Source organism: Simochromis diagramma, unplaced genomic scaffold (assembly GCF_900408965.1).
Source record: "Simochromis diagramma unplaced genomic scaffold, fSimDia1.1 OVJJ01000753.1, whole genome shotgun sequence".
Classification (NCBI taxonomy): Eukaryota; Metazoa; Chordata; class Actinopteri; order Cichliformes; family Cichlidae; genus Simochromis; species Simochromis diagramma.
In genome coordinates, this window is record NW_024387523.1 from 3,889,801 (window position 1) to 3,907,040 (window position 17,240).

A 17,240-nucleotide genomic window follows, 5' to 3' on the forward strand; every position below is an offset into this window, starting at 1 on the left:
TTTTGACAAAAGCTAAAAAAAGAGAAAAGATGCCTTCTCTGCCATAACAACACCAGGATTAAGCCAGCCTGCCTGCAGGTATACAGCAGCTCTTTGCAGGCGGGGGCCCTCCATGGGGCTCATTCCAGACCCTCCTGGCGTTGGCCCCTAATGATGTGTAATGGGGCCTCCTGCGACCGATCCTAACCCCAGGACCTCCTGCTAATCACCGTGGCTACTAATGAGATGGAGAGACATGAAAGGGCTCGTTAGAAGACCATCCCTTTAATGCCAGCCTATTATTAGCCACTTACCAAATCATTAGTCTCTAAATTGCAATTATGCTTTAAAATAGGAGGAAAAAGTGAAAAGAAGAGTCAAAAGAGTCCTTGAAAGACTGGAAATCTGTCACAGATAGATATGACTGACAGTGTGTTCCACCTTTTAGTTCAATGTTCAGCTTAAATGGATTTGAACATTCGAGGAAAGGCAATCATATTTGCTGCCAAAATCATGGGTTTATTGTGTAAGGAATTCAGTGTTGTAAGCAAATGTTTTATAAAGTAGAAGAGAGACTTTATCACCCACCCTGCGTCTTACGCATCTCAGGCCAGTACTCTTGCGAGATGATAAATTAGCTGCTGTTTTTAGACAATTGATGCTGTGCATGGACACATTTTAAAAAAATCATGAAACATTTTTGTAAATATGTAAACCCAGACAAGTCCTACTAACAACTTTATGTAGCACAAGACTTCCCAAATTCTGAACTTGGGAACAGATATCTCAGACAGTGTCAATATCCGAGTAGAACTGATTTCCACTACATAGATACATTTAAAAAGCTGGAAACAGCATGCTACAATGAAGCCGATTGGTCCAAAGTTGTTGGCACTGATATTAGCACACTGGAGGGGCTTCTCCAAGAAATTTACCAATGTTTGGTCCCCCGCAGATCAGAATCAGCTCCTCCAATTTTGGAGTCTATCCAAGCTGTTGTAGAGCAAGATGTGGGGTACAATCTGGACAAGTGGGCAGTCTATCATAGGGCCATGCATTGATTTCTGTTTAGATAAATCAAGTAACCTAACATGCACATCTTTGCAATTCCTTTAATCTTCTTAGGACGTTCAAAACATACTGAAAACAAGAATCTGGTCTAACGAGACAAGAAAAGAATCAGATTTATGTCTTAAAATATTTTATTTACACTGTAAAACAAATACATTTAAAACATCACACAAATAAACTCCCTACTTCTTAAAAAGAAAAACCATATGTACATGATAAAACATTTCTAGATAGACCTCAATCATGTGGTCCAAATTAGGTCAAGTCAGATCAGATGAATGTCGCTAGTGGCGTAACGGATTAAATATTTGAACACACGAGCTGAACAAGGGAAGATTAAGTGTGCAAGTCATCGAGTAAAAGAGTAGCAGGATCTTCAGTGGTGTGTTTTGCTGGTGATTTATGCTCAACCACAAAATGGGCACAGGTGGGGAGACGTCTCATAATCCTGAAACCACCCAGAGTTTTGCCACTAGCTTCGTTTTTCTCAGTCTTATTGTGAAGTGAAACACTGAAAGTTAAAGGTCAGTTCTGCCTCCTCACTGCCTCTGTAGCAGCTGGGAGAAAAACTTGGACTCCCAGCCAGCTTTTCATCTTCATTCAGTTAGTGCGCTGCATCATCAGTGGTCCAGGAAGTTGAAGATGCTCCTCTGAGACCCTTTGGTCTGTCCTGCAGGTTTGTTCTCTCTGCAGACCCTCTTTGCTGCTGGATTCGCTGCCCCCATCTGCCCCCTCTTCTTCATCGTCTGAGGAACAAACATCAGTTTGTCTTTTTACAAAACTGCTGTACAAAATAAAACAATATACCGGCTAGTGACTGCGTGTGCACTGGGACTGACAGTGTAACAGTCAGCCTTTAATCTACTGTTAGAAATGTGGGCTTTGCCGCCACATAGTGTCCAATATTGAGAATACACCAGAAACCATGACTTCACCCAGCACATTCACATGACTCTCATACTTAAGAGAAGCCCCGAGCTCTGTGGAAAACATTTCGTTTCTGCATTTATTTTAGAACAGCGAGACCTCACTAAAGAGACAAGCAGACAGAGTTGGGAAATGACACTTTAAGGAGAGCAGCCTGATTTCTAAGGCCACCTGTGCTTGTTAGGAGATGGGAAAGTTTGCTGTTGTGTGACTATTAAAAGAAGACATAAAAGTATCTTTTTAAAAAAACGGAAATTTCTAGATTTTTTTTTAAACCATCACACAATAAGAATTATTTGAAATGTGTCCATAATTGTTCCTCTTCTGAAGTTCCCCTAGACTTTCAGGCACCAACGACTTTAGACCAGTCGCGCTTATTGTGAAATCTTTTGAACTCCTTGAGGTAATAACGCATTTGCTGCCTTTCCCAATTTCTTGAATTAAAACAATCTTGCAAAGAAGAGTGGGACATAATTCCTCCACAGTGATGTGATTCCTGCTGCAATACAATTTCCTGTCCATCCATCTAAACCTTTGGTGGCCTCCACAAAGCTTTTAAAGGCTGAGTAAACATTCCCCCTGAATCTGACCATATTTTTATTCATGGTGGCTTCAACTGTAACAGACATCTCTGCTTATCAAATGGTCAGAGTTTACAGGAGATTTTTGTCAAATCGAGGTGGGGTGTCATGCAGATTTTAGATCCTTGACCCAACACAGCTGATGTAAATGGCTAAATTAGCTCCTCAACATGTGTTGAAGTTCTCCAGAGGCCTGGTAATGAACTAATCATTTGATTCAGTTGTGTTGACCCAGGGTGAGATCTAAACCCTGCAGTTCCCAAACTGAATATAAAGTTTTCTGGACTCTGGAAATTGAAATGCACGATGTCATTTAAATTTAATACTAATTTTTTTTTTAAAACCACCTTTGTTATTGTTATAATTAGTTGTATGTTACATTAATCAGCCTGTGAGTTAAAGTGGTTTAAAGAGGTTAATCGACTTCTTGATGCATGCTATATCATCCAGGTAAGTAAATCTCCAAAAGTTGATTCTTTTCATCTTTGTTGTCTGTTCATCAGGAACAATGAGCTGGGAGGTCAGTTCCTTAATCTTGATAGAGTTAAGATCAAGGAACTGACCTCCCAGCCTATTATTTCCTCAGTGGGCTGGTTTCAGTCATCATGCAAATGTACTGTTTATAAGATTGGGGAAACCTGCAGTCAGCTGAGGCTGAAGAAGTCACTTGGATGAGTGACGAAACGTTTCTCCCACAAAACGCTACGTCTAGATGAACAGAATCAACTTTTGGAGAGGTTAATCGACTGTTTTTCCAGTTTCCACTTAGTACATTTACAACATTTTTCCTCGGGAGTCACTAATGTCTCATGAAAAAGACATCGATTGGAGGTCATGTGACTTTCATGGTTATTAACAAGATTTCACAATGCAAGAAAAAGTGTCTTCTGTGTTTCATTTGTTTTATTTTTAAAGGCAGTTTAAGGGTTGATTTAAGTACTTAATCATTGCAAAGAGCAATTCAAGCCTTATTTTGCATTTTAAGACTGAACTGATTGAAGCCAGAGGGGCCTGCAGGAATGCTGGACTATTGTTTTACAAATTAGCAGTGAGGGTCATTGCATGCTGCTGCTGTGGGCCACTGATCCTTGACGCCAGGCAGAATATTCATCAGTAGGACATATGCTCATTAAATGGTCACAAAGGACAGGACTGGTTCCCAGAGTTTCATTGTTTTTGCAGCAACACTTCATAACAGTGCATATAGTGGAGACATGCACTTTTATACTTAATCTGAATAAGTGCTTTACATTTTGCTTTTTTTTTTATCCATTTAAAAATTAGTTCCTTTTGTTAAGTGAGATTTTGAGTTCAGCTCTAGTTCTGCTAATTTACAAGTATAACCTTGGTTCAACCTGAATTTTCAACTATTTAAACAGCTGTTTTTATTCATGTACTGACCTCTCCGGTTTTGTTTAAACCTGATTAAAAATCAAACAAAACAAGCAGTTTGAAGGCTTCACCGCAGGCTACAGATTCTCATTTTAACAGTTTTGGGGGAATTTTACAGAAAATTTTATTCATGACTGATCCATGATTATTTAAAAAAAAAAAGAAGAAAAAAAAAGACTAAAAATAACTACAGCAGTAAAACTGCAGCCATATTAACTTACATAACACAACTGAGCCTATTCAGTGTACATGAAGAGTGGGGCTGAGTGTTTGGGAGTGTAAAATGAAGCACTCTTTGAATATTCTGCTGAACTTCTGTCACATGTACTCATGAAATGGGTTTTATTAATAGTTTTTTTTTTTTTTTTTTTAGCATCATAATTCTGACTCACCTGTTTCTGTGGAGCCTCTGATGAGTTAACCTTCTCAGGAGAGAGTGTTTGGAAGAGGAATCCACGGCTGTTTCTGGGGGCCAGAGGATTTCCCTCTGAGATGGAAGCCAGCTTCTGGAGGACGGACTGAGGCTGACTCAGGAGAGAACCTCTCCTCACCTGGGAGAAACACAGATCTTAGACCGGCCTTGTGCAGATCATGGACGAACACATGATGAAGTCTTGCAAACATCCACTTTGTGACAGTTTAAAATATTTGTTTTATTTAGTAAAAAGCAATAACTAAACATCTTTTTGCCATTTAGCCTTTTCTTTATAGGACAGCATGGAGAAGAGAAGAAAGCAGTGACAGAGTGGGGCAGACTCCAACACTGTTGACGCCGTGATTAATGTTGAATTCTTTGTACATTGTTACACAGACAACAAAAAGCAGGTATTATTTAGACGATAAAAAAATTAAAAGAAAGAAAAGTTATTCACAGGGTGTTTGAATTACCTGTAAAGGCTGAGAGGGCCTCTGGAAGGGATTGAGAGCTGCTGCTGTCTTCTTCTCTGGTTGTGGTGCCACAGGCGGCTCTGGTTTAAACAGTTACACAGTTAGCTTAAGTAAAGCACCAGTTTATTTAACAAGAATGACGTGGTTGTGCATGTGTTGCATATGAATTCCTTAAGTGTTTTCATGTTGAATTAAGTACAGAAAAACTTCATACTTTTAAGTGCAAACAGTTCAAACACCCTTTAAATATGATTCATATCTCAATGTAGAACTTTTGTTTTGTGACGATACGAAGCAGCCAGTTAAATAAATAAAAGATCTAGCTACTGATTACATTCCTTTTTTTTCCTTTTACAGAACGTGAATTTCTGTAGCTGTTTCTGCAAATGGTCAAGTTTTGTTTGCTGGGACACATTTTGGTGTTTTTAGTGCCGTCGTTACTACCGCCATGTAGCACATTATCTGAATCTACCCATCTATCCAACTGTACTCCCAACTTTCAACACTGAGTAGATGAAAATGTATGTTTCTTATATTTTCTATTAACAATTCAGCAACAAACTGAAAAACTACACTAATCTTGGGGGTCATTAAATTATCCTTTTTGAAATAGTTTAAAATACCAACTTTAAAACCTTTCTTGACTTTATGATTTAAACCCTCTGTATTCTTCATAGGTCCTAAAGTCCTCAGATTGGCTTCTTGTTGTTTGGCTTTATTCTACAGTTTGACTGTGTGTCTTAACTACTACCATTAATTAATTCACATGTTTTTCTTTTTTAATCTTTTATTTTTCCTGCTATGCAAGACAGTTGTGCCAATAACTGCTGGACAAAAGCTCCTCTGGGTGTTTTTAAGTAGATGGGATTCTACTCATGGGGACTTTTATCAAACTAACCTTTTCTTTGCAGAGTCTTGGCAGTCAGTTTTTTGGCAAGTTTCATGAATTGACTGTCTTCCTCTCCAATCTTCTCATCATCTGGATCCAATTCCAAATCCTCTCCTTTTTTGGCTTTCTGTTCAGACTGTGAGAAGAGTGACAAAAGAATGAACACAAAACAGCAACAGCCCTCACAGAGGAGGCCAATTCATAAGGCGCACACAGCCCATCTCTAAGAAATCCTTTTAACAGAACTTGGCGAAAACCATCACACTTTTTTTTTTTTTCCAAATGTATATTTTTCCATTAGTGCCACCTCCTTCATGTGTGTGTGCAAAAAAAACTGCAAACCATAAAACCCACCTGTTCCCTGAGCCACTGCTCTCTCTCCAGTCTCTCTATCCGTCTTTGGACCTCAGCCTGGTCCACATCATCCTCTTCCTCCCAGTCTTCCTCGCCCTCGGCTCCAGTTCTCTCCATGCTGAAACCATCATCTGGACCAAAAATTACAATTAAAATCTCTCAATGACAAATGTGTACAGTTAGACCCAATAATCAGAAGAAATCATCACTTGTCATATTTAGGATGCTTTGATTAAAATAAGTAATTTAGTTATCTTTTACTTTATCTTTTCTTCTATATTGCGTCCACTGTCTTGTGCTAGATGCTAAAAAAATATTTTGTCCTGACAGTGTTAAAGTTGCAATTAACTGAATACACATAATGCTGCTAAATTCTTATAAAACCTGAAACAAATAGCTAATAATGTTTTTATTCATTTAGATTTGTGCATTTTATTACTGCTGTTACTCCAATTGAGTCCTACCAACACTCATTATCGGTATTTAGTAATCCAGGCATTTAATCGTTCATCCAGTAAACTCACCAATGTTCTTCCATCGGAAGCGACGCGCTCGTCCAGGACCGTCAGAGTGCAAGTCTCCGTCAGCCAGGTAGCGCTCCTGATACAGCCTCAGGCGACGCTTGTCATCATCCAAAATCTGCTTCCTGTAAGAACAAGAGACGGATTTTAACAACTTTTACATCGTTTTTGTGCCACAGGTTCATCTCCAGCTGCCCTCTTCAGTATTCTCGTTGATGTACTTCATACAAAAGACATCGTTTTATAAATCTATTCGTCTTTGCTCACATGTGGATCTTGTTGACTTGGTTTTGCAGCTCTTCGTCAGAGGGAAGGTCTTCCAGAAGCTCCTCTTCCTCATACTCGCTCCCTCTGTCGCCGTCCTCATCATCGCTGCCTAGATCACTACCAGACAGCTCGGCCTCCGAGTCCACATAGTCGGTCAGTCGCCTGCCAAGGAGATCCAAGAAACCAGTCAAGCTGTGTCGCAGGTGTGGATTAGCAGTGAAAATTAAGCATTTCTACAGTTTGCAAATTGATGGTTAGCGGCCAATGACCTAATTCAAATGGCAAAAATAAAATCTAATAGTTTTTAAGTGAGAATCTTTGCATTAACTTAAAAAAAAAAAAAAAAGCACTCTTTTCTATCAGTCAGTGAAGTTTAAACAACTTTCAAAGCCAGAAACAACATCCAACACATTTATCTGTTGGTCTCTAAACTGCATAAAAAAGCCTGCTGCTCAGATCAATTTTGCACAGACATTTAGTTAGGCCACAATGAAAAGTATTATTCAATTCTGTACTTATTTATAAGAAGGGCTGCTTTATTCAACAAAGCATCATGTTTGCTGGATTACATCCAAATACAGACGTATTTTACTGCCACCAAAAATCTTCCCACAGCAGGATTTGGCCACAACACTGTGCCACTTTCCATCGATCACGTTGCATGAAAGCACTTTCACTTACATTTTCTTCTTTTTTTTCGCCCGTGGCGCGAACACACCCTCCAGTTCCTCCTCTTCCACCTCATTGTTTTCCTCTTCGCTGGCATCTGCTTCATCTTCCTCATCATTTTCCTCCTCCTCTCCATCATTACCATCATCATCATCATCATCGTTGTCCTCCTTTACACCCACAAGACATTTTTAATACTTTAGTAATTGCATTATATATTTAACCCAAAAAAAAATCCAAAGCACTTGAAGTGTTTTTTGTTTGTTTCTTTGTTTACCTGCTCACTCTCAACATCTGATAGGAGCCGGAACTCGCAGTCCTCCTCTTCTTCCTCCTCCTCCTCCTCCTCCTGCTGCTCTCTAGCCTCTAACTTCTTTCTACTTAATAGTGTAAAATCAAAGTGAAAATCTTACATTGCAAGTAAATATTTCAGTTATTATTCCTATAATCCTCTAATCAAAGCAGTTTGGGGGTAATGAGGGAGAGGAGCAGCTTAAAGGATCACAGAAACTAATCAAACTTTAGAGATTATTAACAAAACCAGAAAATGATACAGAAGATATTTGTACCGTACCTGTCTTGTGATGGTGAAGCTGTGTGAGTAGAACCTAAATTTGGCAGCAAACGAAAAAGGATTGTGTAAAAACATGAGCTGTAGAGGAAGTGACAAAAAAAAATTGCAATGATGCAATGTCATTTATAAAAAAGCAGAAATGCACACCACTCTTACCTGGACTCGAAAATTTGCCTGAACATAGACCCAGCAGCTGATCCATAGTATTTTCAGAGTCTTCATCGTCTTCTCCCTCTTTCCTTTTCTTTGTCTGCTCCCCTTCAGCTTGTGTCGGTGGAAACGCTCCTGAGCACAGCCCAAGCAGCTCATCCTCCTGTGTTGCTCCAACATCGTCTCCCCCTATGGAGTTGCTCTTCCCTGATCCAAAACCACCTGAACACAACCCCAACAGCTCCCCCATGTGTGCATCCATTGCATTTTCATCCAGGCTGCCCAAGATCAGCTGCCTCTTGTGAGAGGTGGGTGCACCGGGGCGCGGCCCCACATTTAGAAAACCATCTGCGTCAAGTAACTGGGACTGAGCATCATCTTCAAGCGAAAAACGACCCTGAGAGTCACCTGCTAGGCCAGGACCAGAAGCAGCTCCATCCAGGGGGCCTGAATCTGCACTGGGAGAAGGAGGTGCGTACAGGTCTTGGGAGTCTTCAACAGGGAGGCAAAGAGAACGCTCGGAGAGCTTGCCTGAACTCTGAAAGAGAATTTTTTTAAAGTAAAATATAAGTACTCATTCTAATGTTGAATGTGTAGTTTGGTTTCTATTTTCTTTTATTCTATTTGTATAAAATGCACTTGCAGGTGAGCTCTTGGTTATTTGCAGATACAGTCTTATTCGTGGATTTTCTCTGAGCCTTATTGATTCGTCAATTTTTTTGGACTTAACTAAATATGCATGTATGTAACCAAGGGCATGTTTGGCCCAAATTCAAACCCCTCGTGAAATCTGTCTGATGCTGCAATAATTAGAGTGAATGAAAAACATTTCTTCTCACCTTTGAGGCAGAGCCGAGGAAGCTCGGCCTGAAGAGGCACGGTGAAGGGGAGCGGAAAATGGACGAGTTGAGGACACTTCGCCCTGTGCCACGCTGGTTATTCACTGGTTGGTATGATGTAATCATGGACCCTGGGAGCTCAAAGCTGCTGTTGTGGCTGTTGTCCTTCACCAGGGACAGGGAGTCATCCTCTTCTGGAGACGAGCGGGAGAGGAGAGGAAAAGAGTGTACTTTCAATTTCTCTCAATAACAAAACAAAAAAAAAAGAGGAAATACGGTCAAACTAAATGGAGCTCTTCCACTTTACCCACCCATCTTACTGCCACTGTCATGTCCAGAAGGCCCAGACCTTCTTACACCATCACTAAAAAAAGAAAAACCAAAAATATTTTTAATTTTATCCATTAAACAAGCTGCTGCAGGTGACATCTTGCAGCCAAATATAAGAGACTTTAAAGGTGCTTCTACAAAACTGCAAACACACCCGGTGCGCGAGGAAGAGTTTCCAGGGAACAGCATGAGAGTGCCATCTGTGTTAATGAGGTCGGGAGTTGGCGAGGGTCCGATCAGTGCCACTGGAGAAGGGCTCCTCATACTCTGAGCCATGCTGCCTTCTTCCTCTTCATCTTCATTGTCCTTCACGTCGTCTTCTTCACCATCACCACCTCCCAATAAGTCATCGACACCCTGAGGGACAGAACAACAGCTTGATGCAAGTGCAAAGAGGGTAAAAGCAAAAATTTGTGCAGCGTAACAAAATCATCCACGTACTTCTTCCTCCTCTGACTCATCCGTCATGTCTTCCTCCTCCTCTTCGTCCTCCCCACAGTCTTCGTTGTCTAGGCGATTCAGCTCGGCCTTGCGCGCCCTCTCCTCTTTTCTCCGTTGGGCCATGGCGAGCTGCAGGCGCTGCTTCAGAGTCAGCAGCTTCTCTCCTACACAGAGATGAGCAAGGGAGTCATATCATTTCCAGCTGATCCACGTGTAGTTGTGGTTAATGATTGTAAACGTAAGCCCATCATAACTACTTATATTCAATTAATTATATAATCTAAAGTGAAATGATGACACTCACAGAAATGCTAAACAATTTAAAATTGTATAATTTCTATCTCTTCTACATATCCAGACCTGGTTTAGTGGTCACAGGCTCCTCTGCTCCCTCTTTGACAGTCACAGTGAGAGACTCCGTGTGCAGCTCCTCCTGGCCAGATGGGGTGCTGTCCTTACGGATGATGTCAAGCTGCAAAGTGCGCTCCCCTTGGGGTCGTGTGGGTGCAATAATGTGACGCAGATAACGCTCCTTCAGAGCCTCCACACCTAGTTGAAGAAGAGGAGAGGTAAGAGAGGTTATCTTTGGCTGCCTGACACAGAAGACATCGGGCCTTGCTTTTGATGAGGACAAAAATTTTGTAGTGCACAACACTTCATTTGATCTCACATTGTGTTTCAAAGGATTTAAAACTGCATCTGGGACATGTTATGAGGTCCTGAGAGAAGGACAGTATGTTCTAATTGTTTTCTGCCTTCCCAAACCATAGAGCGCTCAGCCATGTGTTCAGATTTCTGCTGCTCAGAACAATAAACATGATAAAAACAAAGAGGAAGGATGTTGCCAGTGTAGCTAGATGAAATGAAGTAACATCGTGCACATATTTTTCCTGGGAAAAGTTGCCTGCTAGTACTTCTTTCCCCCGTGAGATTATGCACATTTTGAAGTCAAATTACCTAATTTATCACAGTGACCATGGCAAAGGATCAAAAGGCTTGATTCTCGATGTCTTCTTGCTGAGATTGGGAAATATTTGTGACTCACCAGGGTTAAGCTGTGGAGGGTCGAGCTGTACAAAAGCTCCATCATCTGGACACAATTTTGCAATAGGAGGCGGATCCAGTCCCAACTCCTTTAGTCTGGTCAATTTGTCTTTCTTCGGTTTGGTAGGCTGCTGTACCGAGGGCTCTGTTGTAGCTGAATCAGCACTCAAACACTGAGGAGCTGCAGGATCAACCACAGCCCTAGATACAGTCTCTTTCTGCAGGGTTTCAGAGTCAGATGTTGCTGCAGTTGGATTTTGTGGTAAAGGAGCAGCTGAGGTTTCCTCTCCTGAGTCAGATGCAGGCTTGTCTTCAGCATCAGCTGTGACCGAGTCCTGCAGACTCTCAGAGAGGTAAAGCATTGGGCCTGACTCCTGCTCAGGATCCGAGGTAACCGAAGTTTCTCCGGCCTGGTTGAGGTTCTGCTTTTGCGGGGATGAGGTTGCTGCTGGCTGAAGTAAAGGCTGGATTTGATTGGGCGACATATCCAAAGAAGAATTACAGTCCTGCTCAGTGGATGGCAGTTTGCTGGGTGGGTTTACAGAAGGTGGAGGAGCTGACGGTGTCTCCAACATCATTTCTGAGTACTTTGCAGATCTAAAAGCAGAAAGAGTTTTATAAATGTAAAGATTTTACTTTGACAGAATCAAAGTACAGTTACTTAAATCTGCACTTGTGTGAAATGAGCAGGTCCAGCGGCCATCCTTACATGACTTGTGTCTGACCTGAAATGTGTTAAATGTCATGTTAGTATTTACTTCAACAATGCCATGACAGGACCCTCTGGCCTTGCTCTCTTCTTAAAGAACTGGTCGATGGTCTTGGGCTCGGGGATGTGGTAGGGCAGGCCAAGAGAAGACTCTAAAAAGGCAGAAGAATGCAGTTTTAGCAGCAGATAAGTCATTAAATTACACCTGTCAACATCTATGCAATAATCTCCACAGAAAATATTTATAATGTTTCACTTGTTATTGATTCTAGTGGCTTGAATAAGTGAAAAATTATCCACCTTTACCAAAGTCAACATCAGATGGTGAAATTCATTCCATTTTCTTTAAATGAAATTAGCAATTAAGGTTTAGAATAAACTAAAACCTTAAAGATGCATCTACTTCAGTTATTTATAATAAAGTCTGCACTGCAGTGTAAATACACAGGAGAAACAGCAAGATGGGCACCATGAGAAGATTTTAAAGTACGGGAAAACCAGAAAAACCAGAAGTGTTTGCAAGTATGGAAAGAAAACTAGAATACCATCCTCTATTCAAATTATTACCCACAATAAAACTTTATAGGTTAAATAAACGTGTCTTATCAACTGACCTCTGATCAGCCTCTGAGACTCACTGTGGAGCTGCTTCATCGCCTCTTTGCTGGCACGTGCAGCCTTTCTCTCCTGAAAGAGTCACATAGTGGCAATGACAAACTGCTTACAATTTAAAGTAATTATTTATTTATTTTCTGATTTTGCATACCGCACGCTGGGGCTTCTCTGGCACCTCTTCATCCTCCTCCTCATTGGAGAGGGGATCCTGTAGCAACATAGAAACAAAAGGACACAATGCCCAACATGGTCCAACTATTCTCACCACAACATTAAATCAAAGTGTTACAATAAAATTGAAGGATTTAAATTTATCTCAAGTCACTGACATAAATTCAACAGCTGTTTTAATTTTTCTTAAGGAAATAAGTCAAAGGCCAAACATAAATGATACCAATTCCAAATGTTTATCTTTTATAGTGATGGAAAATGGGTGGAGAGCCCCTCTTTTAAACTACTTGATGTTTTTGCACCTTGTGTTTTTTCATCTTTTGCTTGACCGCAGCACGGATCGCATCCAGAGACTCTTCTTCCTCATCATCCAGACCATTGTCAAAAAGTTCTGTGTCACCGAGCGGACATCCACTGTCATTCAGGGTCCCAGGATGAGGCATTTCCTGAGGAAATGGGAGTAAAGCTGATTTTAGTTGCACACACATTACCCAAATTGTATGCTGTTTTTATGGCTTCAACATTTTGCACAACACACAAGATCTAAATTTTAAAACTTTGTTCAGTTTGATCTGCAGTTTAAACCTTATTATAGTGCTCGGGGAACCAAAACACAAATGCTTCCACAACAGTAGTTTGATCATCACACTGATGTGGTAGGAAGTGTTTTTTCCCCCTTTCTTCCTGACAACAAAGTTCTTCCAGAAGCAGATCTGTTTACTTGGCCTTGCAGTTGGACATGCACTGAAAAGCATCATCTGACTGGGACATAAAAAAATAAATGCTTTTTTTTTTTTTTTAAATGTCAAAGGTTTCCAATTTTGAGATAAAATAATGTTTGAAAAACTAATTTTGACAACACATTTAACACAATCATTTGAGGATTTGTGAGTGCGCCATCTTTGTCTTTTTTCTGGTCACACTGACTTAAAGCGATCGAAAAGCCACATGATTACATTAAAAAATCTACTTAAATGGTATATAAGCTTTTAACATGTAACGTACTTGACATAAAATCTTTCTTCACCTATGTAAGCGTAGTCCACTTTGCTGACAATCATTCACTTTGCGGTTCAAAAACATAATTCTACCTTTTATTGATTTTATCATTTTTAATAATATGTTATAGACCGGGCTGAGACAATCCACAGGACGTATTATTGCCCATGTGTTTTAAAACGGACATGGGCAATGAGAACCCTTGATGTATCAAACACCAGCCAAAAAGAGTTCAGACACTAAAGAACTCACCTCATCCCTTTCAGAGAACCTCTCCTTCTTTTTCTTCAGCTTTTCCACCGCTTTGCTGCGCTTTTCCTTTTTCTCATGATGTCTCCTGCTCCTCTCTCTTTCCTTCACTTCTTTTGTGGATTTCACTTTCCTCTTCACCACTTTCCCCTCTTCCTCCTCCATTTTTCCACTTTTCTCCTCCTCAGGCTCACTGTCCTCGCTATCAACAGGAGCTCGGCTTATTCTCTTGCACTTCTGTCGTCCCTTTTCCTTCTTCTTGTCCTTCTCAGTCTCCATTTCCTCTCCACTGGAAGCAGATAAGACTAGTGCTTCTGCCATGTGTACGCTGCTATCTGCAGCTGCCGCCTCTTCCTCGCTGTCACTGTCTCTAATGGCATTACGGTGAGGCTTTCTGTGCACCGTGATGTCTTCGTCGTCATCAGAATCTGATAAATAAGACAGCAAAACCAACCAATTTAGAAAGTTAGAATAGAGTAGAATGAAAATGGTAGAAAATGGTAGAATGGTAATCCCAGCTCATATCAATGTGTAATGAAACAAAATACTCGAGTTTGCACTAAACAGTGAGAAAAATAAATTCAAGTAGAATTTTATTCTAATGCATATTTTTGTTTAACCAAAATAAATAAATAAATAAATGAAATAAAAATAAAAAGGAAGACCAAAACGTAAAAGGTATTTTAAAAAATGTAGTGTCTTTTTGTAATTTAAATAAGAGATTTTCAACATGAAACAGGCCTCTGGGAGAGTGACTAAACAGATAAGCTGCAAGTTGAGTAGTTTGGAGACAAAGTTAAGAGACAGGTAAAGCAAACTTAATGTGGTTAAAGTGGGAGAGTGGACATATTGGTCACAAAATAAAAAAAAGGGGGAAATGGAGCTTCAAGGCAGGAGAAAAAGCAGAAGTCAAAAACAACATATGTCCTCAGAGAGTGGTTTGGCTCACAGCCCTGATGAAATTTCTTTGGTGGAAGGGAAAAAACATCTTCAGTGAGCACCAAGAGTTCTTAAATGCAGGACAATTATATACAGAACACCTTGATATAAACCCTTCTGAAGAAAAACAAATATGAGTCCAGGGAGAGTGAAATACTTCATTATTAAAGTATTTATACTATTTCCTACAGAATTTCCCTTGGACTGATACGTTACTCTTTGCCTTTATTATTTTTCAAATAAATTTGGTCCTTTGGAAACTGGACATCTTTTAGATACTGGTTTGCTTTCATTTATAACCTTTGAATGTATATTTTCTAAAGCACTGCAGCTTTGATTCTTTGGTCAGACTGGCTTGTTATGATAACTAGTGTTTCTCTGCCTACTCTGGTGTCACAGGCAGTTGCATAAATGCATACCTCATTTACACAGCCAGAGTGGCTCATTGTTATGCTGCTTTACCTGAACGACCTTCTCTTTTGTTAGAGGTGTCTGTAGCCATCTCCTCTGCTGGTGAGCCCACCCCGCTGTCTGAATCACTCTCTGTTGCAGTCTGGGCCACAACTGGGAGTGCCTCAGCCTGCATACAGTAGCAGACAATACACATGAATTGTTGCTGCATGGGGGGAGTAAAAGGTATTTAGTGGAAAAAAACTTGAGGTTAAGTATCAACTGAAAAACAGTTCATCTAAGGCAAGGGTAGAAGTTCAGTTTAGGCTACTTGATTGAGATCCATGTAGTGTGGGACTGCTTTTGTTAAATCTAGTAACACTAGGAATTCGTTTCAAATGGAGGGCAACCCAAATTGCTGCATAGCTAATTTAAAAAAAGTACCACAGGATAGCATGTTTCTGCATTTGACAAAAACACAGAGGAGAGGGTGTTAACACAGAGAATGGGTGTCACTTTTGTCACTTTGAGCAGCGAAACGCTTGTTCGTTGACAGGACTGGCGCCTTGAAGTAAACCAAACAATGAGCAGCATGTCTGCCTTTCGACGTTTCTAATTATCACCATTCAGGCAACAGATAAGGCTGTTTGTGAGTCACCTAGGTCTTACTTTAACAAAAGGATTTAAAATTAAAATGTCAAATTGACACGCTTTAAAGGCCCAGGCCAGTTATCACTATCCAAAAGAGCTGAGCTAAACCTAACCTAGCCAGGAAGCTAGGTGGCTAACAAAATGTGCAGTTAGCATATTTCTTTCGATCTTGCCAATCTCCACCAAACAAAAACTACCCGATCAAACAGAGTGATATATGCAAGTCTAGAAAAGTTAGGCAGATGTTCAAGATAATCACTGACAAACCAAAGCATTGCCTGACCTGTTGTTGAGAAAGCAAGCTCATCTTTGTCCGCTGGCTAGTTTACGTTCTTTCTTTGCAAAATAAACAGGCTCAGACGGTACCTCGTACTCTCGTGTTAGCCACAGAAAAACGTGGACAAGTTACCGTCAAGGCGACCAGTGGTGCTTCTGTATTTTAATTGACATTTAGTTAGCGTTTAGCCGGAAAAGTTATCTTCCTCCCGCCTGTTCCATACACACCGAATAGAAATTTTGATGTTTCGCGCGCCGTGACAGCTGGCCCACAGTTTTTCGTCACCGGAACGTCAATCGCACTGTTCTCGATTTCCTATTGGTCTGTTTGGCGCAGCTGTCCCGCCTAATTTGACTACGCTACAATGCAAAAGCGTTTGCTTAATCCCCGGGACCTCTCCGGCGGGTGGGGATTGTTGCTGGAGAAGAAACAAAAAGGAAAAAAATTCCAAATATCAGAACAACTTTAACACTTATTGTAATGGTAATTAATCATAAAGCACAGTTATTGGAAATGCACCGTTTTGCAACTATTCCATTGTCCCGTTGCAAGGAAAATGGCATTGCATAATGGAGTGATATCTTTATTTAATCATTTATCGCTTATTTGTTCTTTAAAGACCTACTACCCTGACATTTCAAAACCATTACATTTCTCCACATTTTTGTCCATCTACACAGATTTTTCTGTGCAATTCTACTTACAAACCCACTATTCCCCAATCAAGTGTTAAAGTCGGCGCTTTGTTGATACTAATTAATCCAATTAATGATGCAAATTACATATCTAAGAGTTGTCTGTTTCTCAAAATTAGTTGCATAACCTTGACTTCTCTTAATTAGTATTTTTTCCAGGTTTGTGCAGCTTAATACATTTGTGTCTTTTGCACGGTTGAATGAAACATTTGGATTTTTAGCAGTGTCCCACAGTTTCATTTGTTAGACCAAACAATAACCCCCGAAACTGACACCCCCCACCCCCACATCCCCACCCAAAGGCTGATACTCCAGGTTAATCAACAAGCGACATTGATTCTTTAATCAGTTTTTTCAGCTCTGCTATATAGTTGAACAGATGATTCGTAATGATCAATCAACAACTGACACTAACACAATGTTCCACTCCAAATGTACTTACCAATAAGCGAATTTATTTCAACATCTTGCACTCTGAACCACTGCACAGAGAGCAAGAACCAAACTGGAGTCCTACTTCTTGAATGCACATACTTGGCCATTAGGTTTTTATTTCCAATTTACAGCATTTAAAAAAAAAAACATTTTATTATTCTAATATTGTTTCAGTTTTATTGACACCAAGTTTT

The 17,240-nt window shown here is 40.3% G+C and overlaps 1 protein-coding gene across 5 annotated transcripts; it reads right to left on the reverse strand.

Annotated features, from left to right (window-relative positions):
• Nucleotides 1–1,551: 1,551 nt before the first annotated feature.
• On the reverse strand, nt 1,552–16,304 carry LOC120726487 (claspin). Of its 5 annotated transcripts, none has more exons than XM_040020091.1 (24): nt 16,144–16,304; nt 15,061–15,178; nt 13,663–14,087; nt 12,714–12,857; nt 12,392–12,448; nt 12,240–12,312; nt 11,675–11,777; nt 10,918–11,513; nt 10,233–10,421; nt 9,873–10,036; nt 9,586–9,788; nt 9,413–9,465; nt 9,102–9,295; nt 8,260–8,800; nt 8,113–8,146; nt 7,816–7,918; nt 7,551–7,708; nt 6,870–7,031; nt 6,606–6,727; nt 6,082–6,212; nt 5,737–5,863; nt 4,839–4,918; nt 4,343–4,501; nt 1,552–1,796 (listed from the first exon to the last, which is right to left on the reverse strand). In XM_040020091.1, exons 2-24 carry the CDS (start codon nt 15,098–15,100, stop codon nt 1,671–1,673), a joined length of 3,984 nt encoding a protein of 1,327 aa, XP_039876025.1. In that variant the 5' UTR covers nt 15,101–15,178; nt 16,144–16,304; the 3' UTR covers nt 1,552–1,670. The 5 variants fall into 5 exon arrangements, with proteins under 5 accessions (XP_039876025.1, XP_039876024.1, XP_039876023.1 ...); XM_040020090.1 differs by lacking the exon at nt 16,144–16,304 and adding an exon at nt 15,923–16,137 and having other exon boundaries at nt 7,816–7,915; nt 8,269–8,800; XM_040020089.1 differs by lacking the exon at nt 16,144–16,304 and adding an exon at nt 15,923–16,137 and having other exon boundaries at nt 8,269–8,800.
• Nucleotides 16,305–17,240: the final 936 nt, after the last annotated feature.